This window comes from Prionailurus bengalensis, chromosome D4, assembly GCF_016509475.1.
Source record: "Prionailurus bengalensis isolate Pbe53 chromosome D4, Fcat_Pben_1.1_paternal_pri, whole genome shotgun sequence".
Lineage (NCBI taxonomy): Eukaryota > Metazoa > Chordata > Mammalia > Carnivora > Felidae > Prionailurus > Prionailurus bengalensis.
Window position 1 is genome coordinate 30,560,524 of NC_057359.1, and position 14,108 is coordinate 30,574,631.

At 40.6% G+C, this 14,108-nt stretch overlaps 1 protein-coding gene across 7 annotated transcripts in view; it reads right to left on the minus strand.

The window, feature by feature from the left end:
- Positions 1-2,523: 2,523 nt before the first annotated feature.
- CDC14B (cell division cycle 14B) overlaps positions 2,524-14,108 on the minus strand; it is a 105,730-nt gene continuing 94,145 nt past the window's right edge. For 2 of the 7 annotated variants that reach the window (XM_043566750.1, XM_043566753.1), the window contains exons 13-14: positions 11,280-11,396; positions 2,524-6,315 (exon numbers count right to left, since the gene is read on the minus strand). In XM_043566750.1, the coding sequence (XP_043422685.1) occupies positions 6,279-6,315; positions 11,280-11,396 (154 nt within the window). In that variant the 3' untranslated portion in view covers positions 2,524-6,278. Of the gene's footprint in view, positions 6,679-11,279; positions 11,397-14,108 lie in introns of all 7 variants that reach the window. The other 5 variants (XM_043566747.1, XM_043566748.1, XM_043566754.1 and 2 more) reach the window with 3 other exon arrangements.

The window sequence follows — 14,108 nt, forward strand, 5'->3', positions numbered from 1 at the left end:
GGCAAGGCCAGGCAGTGTGGGAGGATCTCTGTTCCTATACGGGCTGGGCCAGCACCCCCAGTGAAGAAGCCAGAATGTCTGGAGATGCACTTGGATGGGTTTTGCCCAGAGTCCATTTTGTTCTCCCAAAAAACTGAGAAAAACAGACTGTGATAGGTACATACTATGCCAACTACTTAGAAGACAAAAGGCCCCAAATCTAAATAATGGGGCAGCTAAGAGTTAGGACCAGATACGGCAGCGGGTAATGGTGACCCATGACCTAATAGCACTAAGGCCAGTGTCCTACTATTAATTAGCCATCTCAGCCATGCCCCGACAGCTGATGCTAAGGGGACTGTCCACTGTCACAGACCTTTTCAGAGCATTAAGGCAGTATTTTTTTTTATTATTAAACATAACATATGTATGACTCTTCGTATGTGTCAAGCACTTGTTCTAATGAACAAATATTAACCAAGTTAATAATTAATCCTCATCTGTCACCCTGGCTAACAAGCAGCAAAGGTTTGCACGCAGCCTAGGTCCAGAATCCATGCTCTGAACAATTATAATAAGCTGCTTTTTGACACAGCATATATCAACAAAAGCTTTAAATTTTTGCACATCCTTGACCCAGGAGACATGCCTTTTGTAAGAATTTCTCCTGAGATAACCAGCACCAACCAGGAAGAATCCACACAGGAGAACGTTTATGCAATCTGTACTAGTGAAAGGCAAGAAACTACCCATGGGGGCAAGCATGAGGAGAGACCATGCCGAAGTCTTGGCACCGTAGAGAAGGTGAGTATTATGTTCATGGAGAATTCTTGCCACCATCCTGCCTTCCCAAGCACAACAAGTGTGCTCAGACACATGGGAGGAAATGGGAGCAGTAGATGGATGGGACGCCTCCGCTGGCCTAGGGCCCAGGCTAAGGCACACTCACCTCCCTTGATCTTTTAATTCCAAGGCTATGCATTTATCAGTCCGATTTTACAGATGAACAAAGGGGCAGGAGGCAGGAAAAGGATGCCTGAGACCACAGCATGAGCGGCAGAGCTCATTTCAGAGCACACACTGGCTGCTCTTTCCACACTGACTTGCTAACTCCATATACTCCGGGGCCTCATGAAGGGGCCTTTCTACTTAACTCTACCCCCACCCTAGGTCATTTACCTAATTATGTACAGAAAATTACCTTAAATGTAGGAAAAAATTAATTTATTGAAAGCTATGTACCAGCATGTTTTAAATGCTTTGCATGGATTACCTCATTTAATTATCCCACTAACTGTTAAGATAGGAATCCCTTTCCTTCCCATTTTACTTAAGAAACAGAAGCAGAGGGGTTTAGCAAATTGTGTGTGTGGTAGGTGGCACCAAATGGCATTGTCGACAACAGAGAGGGAGCATCTACAGGGCCAGGGTCTCCATGGCTCATCACCCACACTGCGCAGCCCTGCAAGACAGAACTTGGCGTTTCATTCCGAGTCTTCCAAGTGTTAGGCCCTTGCCACGCCTGCCCCCTTCACAGCACGTACATACTTTGGGCAGCTTCGCAGATGCCAATCAACTGAACTTCACTGCTCGGCAGGAGGGTGCACGACCTGGAGGGGCAGGTAGCCGCTGCAGCTTTCAACAACAGGGGACGGAGCTTGCGAATCACACTCTGGGGGTAGCAGTGCCTGCTAGAAGTCTGGATGGGGCGTGGGTGTGGGGGTCTCTGTGGTTTGTACTTTGAAAACCTGTATCCGAGCACGAGTGAGCTGAGTTCCTTTGGGAATGGGCCAGCATTCCTAACAGCGCAAGCTCCTACATCCCAGACACATCCTCTGAGTGGTGATGTGGGCATTAGGTCTTCAGGATCCAGGCCAGCACGAGACAGTCAGAGGGGAGGCAGGCAGATGGCACCATGATGGCATCCAGAGTTGGACATCAGAATGTAGGTGCCTGAGCAATGGTCCTGCCCCTCGCTTAGCTCTTTACTCCTGACCTTGGCAGGTAATGTAAGGGCCTGATTTATGTGTCTTATCCTCAGTAATTTCCACAAAGTCAAACCTTGGCATAATTTGAGCTGGTGTTGGGTGTGTACAGAATGACTTCATAACAGGAGCCCTCACGCACCATCTTATCTTGGGGAAGGTGTTATGGACTGAACTGTATACCCCCACCCCCAAATTTTTAAGCTGAAGCCCTAATGCCTAATACCTCAGAATGTGACTATATTTGGAGACAGGGCCTTTTAAGAAGTAATTAAAATGAGACCATGAGGATGGACCCTACTCCAATCTGACTGGCGTCATAAGGAAAAGACACCAGGGATTATAGTGTACAGAGAAAAGCCCAAGGCCAGCAGCATCAGAAGAAATAAACTCTGCCAACACTTTGATCTTGGGTCTCCAGCCTCAGCACTGGGAGGAAATAAATTTCTGTTGTTTCAGCCCCCAGGGTAGTAAACTAATACAGTGGTTATATCCACTTTATATTCTGACCATTGCCTACTACGATTCAGAATGGTAAGTGAATACAGTAAACTGGAAGGCTGTTTGGTTAACACTTTTAATTATATGATTATAATTATACAATTTTCACTATTCAGTATTTCGTATAAAACCAGTTACAATACACAAGATTTTCAAACTCGACAATACGTATCAAACTACATAGATATGCAAAGTTTACACGCCATTATGAAGCTTTATCTTAAAAATACCTTCAGGAAAATAAACATTCATTCAACCAGTTCTCTTGGCTTTATAAAATATGATTAGAAATATACATTTTAATAAAAAATCAAGACAATGACCAAATACTGATTAATCAGTTACATTTTAAAACTTTTTAATAATCTGTACATGAGTGCAGGTTAGATAAAAGTCTGCAAATTATTAATATAAAACTGCAGTACTATAATCAGATGAACATACCTGCTGACAGTTATTCTACTGGGCAGTTAAGGAGGTAATTTCTTACACAGTATAGATGAATTGTCCAGTCTTTTAAATATATCTGTAGTATTTCCACTTAGGAACATGAGGAATACTCAGATTTAGGAGAAATGGAAGAGCAGCAGCTAGCCTTACCAGGACAGTTTTAGCGGGAGATAGCTATTAAAGAATCAAAATATGCTTTTAAAGTTGTTTTTCATGAGCACTGCTTTCCAAGATGCAATTACTTTAAAAATGTATGAAGAGGAACAGTTAAGCTACTTTTAGAACAAACATCAAAAGAGCGCATTGCTCATTTGTCATGAATGGTGGTGATTCAAGCAAAGGGAAGCTTCCAGAAGCTCTTGGCACAACACCACCCAGAAGGCCTGACGGTCCGCAGGGCACACAGAACTGGCCATTGGGCTCCAAGGGCAAACATATTCGCCTCACAAGCACTCTTGGGAACTCCTCTAAAAATTGTCTGGGCCCAAGAAAAGAGGTAGGAATGAATGACCCCTGTGAGAGGGCAGGAGGGCAGAGAAGAAAGCAGGTGGGTGACAGGCAAACAGGGCCAGGCTGAGAGCAGAAAGATGCTGGAGACTAGCAGAGCAGCATGCCGCCCAGACGCGGCTATGTGGACAAGGCAGGCTACGTGTTTCAGTGAGGCACTGCTCAGGATTAACCCCTCTTCACAGACAGCTCAGAGAGATTTCTAGTTTTTCTTTAGCATTACAAAAGAGAAGTCTGTCTATACTTCTAGGTACCCAGTTTTGCAGACACCCTTCCTTTGGACTGTCTTGGACTTTGGACATGAGTCCCCAAAAAGCTTCAAGGACACCTAAAAACATGCATTTCTAATGCTAATTTCAAAGAAACAGTCTTGGTGTACTTTCAAAGCTATTTAAGGCTCTTAAGTTTAAAGGAATCTCTCCATCTGAAGTGCCCTATTTCATATTCCATAGCAACAGGGTCTTTCTATGACAAGGACTTGAAGTTAGAATCTCAGGAGATTCTGGGTGTGTTGAAGTTTCCATTGGGGGAAAAAAAAGTCCACTCTTATTCATAGCAGAAAGAACTTTCCATCAGACCCAGAGACTTCCTGGATTCTAGAAATGCCCTCCAGTACATTTAATAATAGTGTGCTATGAAATCCACCGGAAGCACTACCCCAAGTCCTTGCTGTGTTCCAAGGACTGCTCCTTTATCAAATCACAGTTTCCTGGGACTCACTTTAGTGAGCCTGTTAAATAACAAGATTTTTTAGAAAGAGCCACAGTGATAGCAATTCTAGCTGGAAACTTGAGCAGCTGACACAAAAAGGCAATTTGTAAAATAAAAAGTACTGTGGTTAACACTGAAGCCCAGATTTTTACACCCTTGGCCAAGACATCAAATGGCTTATTCACTGGGAGGGAGACGGCACATTTAACTTGTTCTGATGTAATAAACAGCCAAACCAGGAAAAGTTCTGATGGAAGTTTGATTTTCATAACTACCTGGATTATTTATGCAGGAAATGGCCTTCAAAGATGTCAAGGGAAGAAGAATTGCCCTGAGAATTCAATGTTTTATGCAAGGGCATAGTCTGAATATTATTGTCTCCTAGCACGAGACAGCTAATGGAATGTTTCTCCTCCCACCCAGAGCTTAGTGAAGAGAGGTCTTCCCATCAGGTAAGTGGGTCTTTGTGTCTATTCACTTCCAGGGATAGAAAACCACTTTTTTTTCTGAGATCTAGTCACCAGCGTTTAAAAGTTGGCATGACACACCCCCATACCACCTGATAGGGAAGAGCCGCCTGTTTGACCAAGATGATGGCACCATCTCCCCTCGAAGCCAGTCAATCTTATAATTTACTCCAAGAGAGTAAATATCGAAATGGAGCCACGGCCTTCCAGTAACTTTTTGCATTAACAGAGTAAAATCTGTTTATTTCAATCGCTTCTTACTCCTCATAGTTTTGTTAAAAAGGTAGCTTTTTAACAAAAGGAATTGCTTACTCGCCTGATTCATTCATCTTGTAAGGTGAAGGCATTTGCCTTCTGTTGCCTTTCCATATTGCATCTCCTGCTCTCCATTCTAGGATAGGCAAAAATTGGTTAACAATAACTAAAACCATTCACTTCTTATTATGGAGGTAACCAAGGTGACTGCAAAATATTCTTTTATTTTGGGCCCCCGTTTTTTGTTTTAGCAGCAAATAAATAGTTTTTGTGATTGCTTTATATCACAGACTCTGCTGTGTTTCTGGAGGGTGGAGGGGCGAAGGCACACTGAAAAGAGTTAGTTGTATTCCCCAACCAAAGGCAACAGTGAGTCTCTTATTTACAAACAACTGAAATCCAGATGCTAGTAACTGTCACTGAAATCAAAGGGTGTGTGAATGGCCTTAGGCTGATCACATAAAAAAAGAAACCCACAATGTTACAGAGAAAAACCTGAATAAAGCAGTACTTTTTTTTTAGCCATCGTTATTTGGGATGGCTGTTTCCAAGGGAAAACACCAACAGTGTTTTTTTTTTTAATCATGCGTGGAAGGAAACAGGATTTTAATTTGTATGACTGGGCAACCAAATCGTGGGCAGCCTTGGCATGCTCCAGTCCCTCAATGACATAAAGAGGAATGACTTACAACAATCTTCCGACTCTGAAGGCAGCGTCCCCTCCTGAGTCTTCTAAAGCTACCACTCATGTTCTCTTGCAAATTCGGCTGCCAAAGTACCACTTTGTATCACAACATCCAACAGTCCTCAAACACGGTTTTCACAGATTCTTGTTAATAAAGCACTCTTTGGTGGAAGACAAGCAGCTTGGGTACTTAACAGAGTTACCATTACCACAATATTACAAGTATTAAAGTGAAGATGTTTAAACCAAATAGTATCAAATTACAGAAAGTACCATTTCAGTAATGCCTGTTTTCTCTTTATAAATTTTGACACAGGGTGAACAGAAAATAAATACATAAAAAACCTCCATCAGATCCTCGCTTCTTCTGAAGGCCAGCAGCTAAAATGATTGCCATCACAGGGACACACGTGCACCACACAGACTAGTCAGCTCTCCTGACAACAGAGGGCTTTGATATTTACACCTGAGACTAAATTTACAATAGCTTTTTTTTGTCGTTAAACTTGAGATGTTTCTACAAAAGGAGAGCTGGGCCTCCTTCAAGTCACTGCTTGTGCCCAAACTCATGTAGTTATTTTAAACTCCAGTGGACATTGTCTTCATTGAATAAACTTCTTAGGTGGAAAGCGGCTAAGGCTTTTGCAATTTTGTTTTGTTTCCAAATAAATTGTGCTAAGTTCTGCTGTAGGTTTCTGTTCCTAGAGTCTTCCTTCAGTTCTGGTCACAGGTTTTTACTTAACGCAAGACTGTTTTAGTCCTTGAAATGGAGGGACTACAGGGGGAGAAAAAAAAGGATTTTACCATGAAGGTTTCCAAGTGTCCCATATGTAGTTACCAAAGACAAGGAAGGCAACATAATAAAAGTAGTGACATGCTAAGAAGTATACACTTTGTATAATTCTTTAATGACAAGTATTTTGGAAAAGACAGTACAATATCAACCATAAAGTAAAGACAAATGGGAGAGAAAGGCAGAGCAGAAAAAGGTTCAGTTCTGCAAAAAATAAAAAAACAATAAAAACAAAGAAAAAAAGAAGGGCGGGCAGAAGCAGCAGAGCAATGAGAGTACCATAATGCCATTAAGGGCATTTGTTGCAAAGCATTCCTTTTCCTTCTTTCCCTCTGAGGAACCAGGCTGTGGGAAAAGCGGAAAGAACGAAAAGATAAAGAAGTGTTACTTGATTATTTCCAAAGCCAGAATTCGGTCACAGAAAAAGCTCTGGCACCTCAAGCAGTTTCCAGTTCAGCAGCACGGAGGGCACCTGCTCCCAGCCAGCCTCAGACCACGCTGCAGGTGGGGCACATCTTGATGGATTCTCCTCTTACTTCCCTTCTCTCCTACCCCGGTTTATTATGTAAACTTTCAACTAACTAGCAGCTTTTAGAGAAGAACTTGAGCAAAAGGAAAGAGTCAGAGAAGCCAATTCCAATCTGGAGGTGCCCCTCACTGGATGATGAGGCCACTTTATCAAAGTAGCTCATCTGAATCGATGACTTAGTTTTTGGAGACCCCAACAGAGTACTGAGTATAAAGGTCCAGGTTAACTGGTACAGCCAAGTGGGAAAATGTCTGGAATTTCAAAGGGAAATTAGTATTTTAGATGAGCAGAGGTAACGAGCATTCTTTTTTAAAAAGATATTTCAGGATATTTAGAGACAACATCCTGGGGCTTCTAGATGAATGGATTTTCAGAGATAATGGCAATAACTGAAAATTAAAGCCCAGAGGTGGTGGAATGGGTACTCAGCTCGAGACTGTAAACGGACAAGAAGCAGTGACAGGTGAGATAATGACAAAAGTCACAATTGAGAAAACTTGAAAAGCCAAGAAGTCCTAAATGTAGCTATTTCCAACTGAAGGGCTCGTGAAGACATGTTTTTCAGAGGCCTGAGCATTTATCTCCCCCCATGTGAATAATCAGGTGCAAAATACCCCAAAAGTCATAAATATTAGGTTGGTTTGACAGATGGAGCAGAAGGTGATGGTTCCAAATGATGCAATTTAGAATTAAACAAAATAAATAATTTGTCCATGATGAGTTTCTCAGAAAATGGATGAAGTTATAATTTTAAAAAAGAAAGAAAAGATTCCTCCAAAGAAATACCATAAGCTTACAGAAACATGTACTGTATGGTAAGTTGTGTGAAGACACAAACCGAATTGAATGTTATCAAATGAGATGGCTGGAGGTCCTCAATCAGATGCAGAGTGATGAAATTTTCAGGACTCTAAGAGAGCTCATCAGAGACTGGAAAACAGTCCAATTCTTTACTGGATTTAATAATTCTTAAAAGAGAAACATGAGAATGCATTTACAGATCTAACAGGAAGTGGGAGGGAGAAGATTTACTTCTTCAGACTTGAGAAAAGGGATGAGGAAGGTGCCACAGAGATGCCTCTCAGCCCCAAGGGTCAGTGTACTCCATCCACCACCAGATACTCCAGTGCTCTGGGCCTGAACCGCACAACTCTGTCAGAGCAGAGCTTGACACCCGCTGGGTAGGTTTATGTGTGGCTCACGTTCAAGGGATATAGGAGGGAATGATCATCTACCAAGAAAGAAACCTGGTGGCATTTCTTCCCAGCAACAAAGATTTATGACAACACATACTTTTTCAGCCTCCAAATAATTGCTCTTTCAATGTGTTTGTGGAAAAGGCCTCCCAAGTTGTAGAGCCTCTCAGTAAACTGTCAAAAATCAGAAAGCCAAATCAGTGGAAAGTGAGTTTAGGTGAGGTCTCATCCTGGAAGCCTCTAAGAAGAAAATAGAACATGGGAATGAAAGGTCAGGTTCCTACGGCAGAACAGATGATGTGAGAACACCAACCTGCAAAGAGAAGGCCTCACAGGTGGGGGTAACAGTAGACTGGCAATCCTTGTGCCTCCTAGGTATTTATTTTATACTGAGAAGTATACTGTATCATTTCCTTGTATTGTTGTCTAAAGCAAAGTTTTCTATTCAATACTTTATAATTATTCCACAATCTTGTATTATTTTGTCCTCCGATTATGCACAAATGTGTTAATTCCTTCATTACTCTCCAACCAAAAATGACTACTATTCAGTAGGATAAAAGCTTCAGGCTAACTGCTTGGCTCCCTCAGCTTCCACTACTTCCTAGAAGGAGGAAGTGGGACCTGTATGTAATGTATTTGCCTTTCTTTTGTGAGCTGTAGGTGGGTCACAGTTAAGGTAATGTGAACACAGGTCAAAGCTCCATAAGAGGCCAAGAAGACCCTGCATGAAGGGGGCGTGTGTAAACACACTCGAAACCCAGCTTTCTCTCATTAGTTTATTTCTTCTCCCCTCCCAATCTCTGAAAGTCCCATTTTGAGAATTTAAAAGAAGACTTTTGGTTTTCAGCACTATGCCACATGCCTGGAAACTGCTTTGGGCCATTTCAAAATTCAGTTAAGTGTATTCAGTCTGAACTCTACTTTCAACCCCTCAAAGCATCTGGCCCAGGGACCTCAGGCAGATGCTCACTGCAATCAGGAACCACCTCTGCTGAGAAGCACACGTTTAGATCACTAGACAAGACCTAGATGGAAAAAGTGCCGCGTGGCCACGCCCCTCAGAGGAACGTGGTGTGACTGGGCACGCGTAGTCCCGGCTCCTGGACTCTATTCCTCTGTAGCCTGAAGAGCACAATCCAGAAAAGCAGAAAGCAGAATTAAATGTGCAAGACACACTCAAAACTGTAATAGAAGCCTGAGTAAGTATACCTAAAAAGAATATGTTCATTCAAAACATGTCTAACTATCCCCCACAGCAGGATTTTAATCTGAATTTTTAATAGGGTAATTCACCTGAAAGTGTCGAAGTTAAAATGCTCCCATTTCTCCCTACTTACTGTAAAAAAGTTGGGAGGAAAATCAAATGATAAAATAATAAAAATCCCTGGGGAGCCTAAGTGGCTCAGTCGGTTAAGTGTCTGAATTTGGCTCAGGTCATGATCTCACAGTTCATGAGTTCGAGCCCCGCACGTTGGACTCTGTGCTGACAGCTCAGAACCTGAAGCCTGCCTCAGGTTCTGTGTCTCCCTCTGTCTGCCCCTCCCCTGCTTGCACTCTGTCTCTCGCATTTTTTCAAAACTAAACATTAAAAAAATTTTTTTTAAATAATAAAAATCCCTAACTACCCTACCAACCAGAAGAATTGCTAATATTTCAGCATTTATCTTATTTCCATACATGCATAGAAACATATGCATATATACTTAAATATATGTATAATTTATAAGCTTATATACTACATATAAATACATATGTATGAACATATACATATATTTGTAGAGGTATACATTTCTATAAAGTATATTGTACATTTATAAAATTAGAGTAATACTTCCTAATTTTTATATGTGTGGCTCTTTTCACTTACTGCTTCATGAGCATTTATCCAAGCCATTAAATTTTCTGTAAAAGCATGATTCTTGATTCATTTGGGATAATTCAACAATCTTTAGCCCATTTCCTCTTCCTCATGGTTATAAATAATGTTCTGATATTATAATGTACCTAAGACCTTTTGTCAGTATTTCTCTATTATTCTTCTCAAGTGGAATTAAGAGAGTAAAAAGAACTATGAATATTTGATACCTTTCTATGAAAAACTCAAAATCCCCAAGTCATGAGTTGGTGCTCTCAAATACTTGTACTAAGGCACTATCACATTCTGATGTAAGTAAAAGTCTGTAGTGAAACTGTAGAAAGAATTAGCAAAGAGAGGAAAATGGCAAAATTGAACAAATCCTTAAACACAAACACATACACACACCACAGAGTTCTCTGGTTTGTAGTGAATCCCTCAGGAAACAGGCTGCTGGTCCCTGCACCCCGGAGACTAATTCGGCTGTCCCACAGCCTCAAAGACAAGAAGGCAAGAAGTTAAAAAGAAACAAGGAAAATAGGGAAGGATGTTTTAAAGTCTGGTTTAGACTATCTTCAGGCCGGTTGTGGTCTATTATAAGACAGGCGCTGGGCCATGAGCACAGGACCACACATGTTAACACCAGGCAATGATACATAAACACAAAAAGGGTACCTGCCTTCTTCTATTCATAAGATGACAGTTAAGTAGGTTATCTGCTCTTCCCTCAAAAGGGAACTGCTTCTGGAATATGTTAGAAATGAAATGTCTGCCTTTAGTTCATGATAAACATCCAAACGCAACAGTGAGTAACGGATTTGGTCATGGAACATGTGTATTTTCTTGTCACAGCCTGTAATAATGAAGGAAGGGAAGGTGCTGGGCTCCTGGTGAAAGCATGAGCCCCCATGGGTGTGGTGTGGACTGTGGCTAAGAGACCAGGCCCTAGGTAAAAAAGGATCCCAAACTCACTGGAGTTCTCATATTCCACCATCACACTTATTTGCAGCTAATTCTCCAACAATTATGCTGTATCTGCTATACAGAAAAATTTCCTTTGAGTCCTGACAGAGAGAGCTTTGGAAATTCAAGAACTTTTAAGTACAACACTCTCAACTTCCCCATATTCTGACCCTGAGACACATCTCCAGTGTTCAGAACCACCTCTGAAAAACAAAACAAACCCTACATTAAAAATGGCCCAGATTTTCTTAGATGATGAACAAGTCAAACACATTTGATTAATTGTCCATCTTAGGGACTGTGCTTTCTCCTCTCTTCCTTTTTTCATTTCTATATCCAGAAGATTAAACTGGAAAACCAATGCTTGGAACTTTTCAGAAGAGTAGGATTCTTTTCTCACCTTTTAAAACTGCTTTTTCTTGAAGCAGATCTGGTGGTTCTTTTAGTAATGCCTGCACTGCCAGAAATGTTAGGTTCAGATGTTTTACAGCTCTGAACACTGGACTGAAGAATTACTCTGAAAACAGTTGGAAAAAAATAAGATTATATTCACTGAAACAATTTTCAAATACCTGACAGAGGAAGGCATTGTTGTACTTTAGTGCAAATTATTTTATTGAGAATTCATAGGATTTTCCGTAAACACACTTGCCAATAAAAATCTGAAACACATTTTCACATCAAAGACTTTTGAATGAAGCATCTCATTTCCCCATAAAGGTTATACAAAGATAACCAGAATATACTTTGCTTTTGGAAAACAAATGACCTGGCATTTTAAGCAATTCCCACACCAAAGAAATCAATCAATAAAACAAATCTTTGTGTCCCAAAGTAAAAGTAGGTTCTCAGAATTCTACTCTTGAAAACAAGATTTCATTTAAAAACCCCAAATTCTAAAGAATATGAATATAAAAATCTACAATAGTCACTCTTCAGAGGTGAAAGTAAGGGCAATAAATGCCAAATCAATACTAATTTTACATAATATTTCAAATTTTAAAAATATGTTCAAGCAAAATTTGAATGTCTGGATTAGAACCTACTTAATTAAATCATTAAGCACCATTAACATGAATACAAAACTGTTTAAATTCTTTGAAAAACCTGATTTAATTAAACTCTAAAATAATCTCAAGGAACTGATGCCTATGGGTGTAGGTTGCCCAGGAGGCAAATTCATGAGTCAGAAGAACACCCTCAGATAAAAGCCCACATAGAGGACCTTGCTCAAAAGTAGAGGGTGTTTCGTAATTCCTCACTGAATGGCCACAGGGAAAACAGAAAACATCAAAAGATTTTATATGCAATTCTTTCCTTCAAAAGATAATGGCGAAAACAATGAACTGCATGGGCACACATACATTTATATGTACTCAACTTTTATTTATCTGTAAGAGAAAACACTGCCTTAATAGTAAGCTTCCTCTTTTCATGTCCAACTCACAAGAGTAAAAAGAAACCATTACAGCTAACTAGTAGTCCTACCTCCTATGCCTGTGTTACCACCATATAAGTTACTAACCAAGGCCAGGTCCTTATAATGTAGCAAAGATTAGCAAATTTTTAATATTATGCAAACCACAGCATATTCAGCATCAGCATTAGTAAAATGCTAAACTTCTCATCACTAAAAACACAATGGTGGCACTGTCCCAGAGCAGAAGCCTGGGGGCCAGTGGTTTTCAAGCTGTTTAGGGAAGGGTGGGGGAGGGGTGGGGCTACTCTCAGCGGTTTTGCTGTATCCCCAGAGTATTTCCCAGAGCCTGTGAAAGGACCTTCCATCTCAGAGGGAAACTGATTCTGGGTAAATGAGCCAATGCTCAACTCAGAATTTCTCATAAAGTTTTATCACTCTAATAAAATAGAAAAGGTACATGCAGACATAGTTGTTTGATCAAAGAAGGCAACCAACCACAGAGGCATATGAATTCTACCTCTGAAACCAAGGATTTATTTAAAAATCTGATTATATCAAGTGGAGAGGGAAGGACAGGAGACTATTTAATAGTCTCTGTATCATTAACAGGATCTGAATATAGAATTTTTCATAAAATAAAGCACAATGACAAAACTTCTGCTATTTCTGAAGCCCAAGCCCAATGTGTGGTGCCACTGCCACGGTGGTCCTGAAGCCTTGCACCTGCTCAGCAAGGCTCCTGGTTTTTATCTCCATTTATACAGAGAAAATGAGACTCCCCTTAGCTTTTTGGAAATATCACATCTACTTTTCAAATAATTTGAGGCCACTTACGGCCAAAAGTATAGATAGTCACCACACTGTGAAATCATTAATATGAGAATAGAAACAAGAGCCAATATATTACTTGCTCAGGAAATTTAAGACAACTACTACGAAGGTTTACCATCTGAAAACAGAAATCACTGCTAAATCCAATTTCAGCCTGACAGGAAACATCTTTTAAAAAGTATCTGTTTCTCGGGGCACCTGGGTGGCTCAGTGGGTTAAAGCATCGACTCTTGATTTCAGCCCAGGTCATGATCTCATGGTTCATGGGTTTGAGCCCCGCATCAGGCTCTGCACTGACAGTGTGAAGCCTGCTTGGGATTCTCTCTCTCCCTCTCTCTCTGCCCCTTCCCCACTTGTGCTCGCTCACTCTCACTCACTGTCAAAATAAACTTTAAAAAAAATAAAATAAAAAGTATCTATTTCTCTGTAAAATTAGTGTAAATAATTTTTGTTGATTTTTAAAAAAATAAGAGCATAACAGAAATTTGGAAAGCATTAATCGCAGTAGAGAGTCACATCACCAGATATTTGTATTAACAGAGCAGTTACTCTAGCTGTAGGTTATGCATCAATCAACTGGAAAACCCCCCAGCAACTACACTTAGGTATTACCTGTGATAAACTACACACAACAACGTAAAGTGGAATAAGCTGACAAACACATGTGACGTTTTCACTCTGCTACAGGGTAAGTGGGAACCAGCTACCTCTCACCTTGCAAACCAGGCCAATCACATGGCTTTGCAGAGCAATGTTCTACAAATTCATACTTATTCTTGCCCATACAGCAGTTCACGTTTTTGCGACTCCCCTGAGTCCCAGTATTCCCAATGCAAATAATTGACAAGCCAGGCCTCTTATCTCCCAAACCACAAAATGCTTTGAACATAAATGTTCAACTCCAAGAAAAGAATCCATCAGTACAACTACGCACTATTGACACTTGGTTGTCTACCACTGACACACAACAACCTTTCC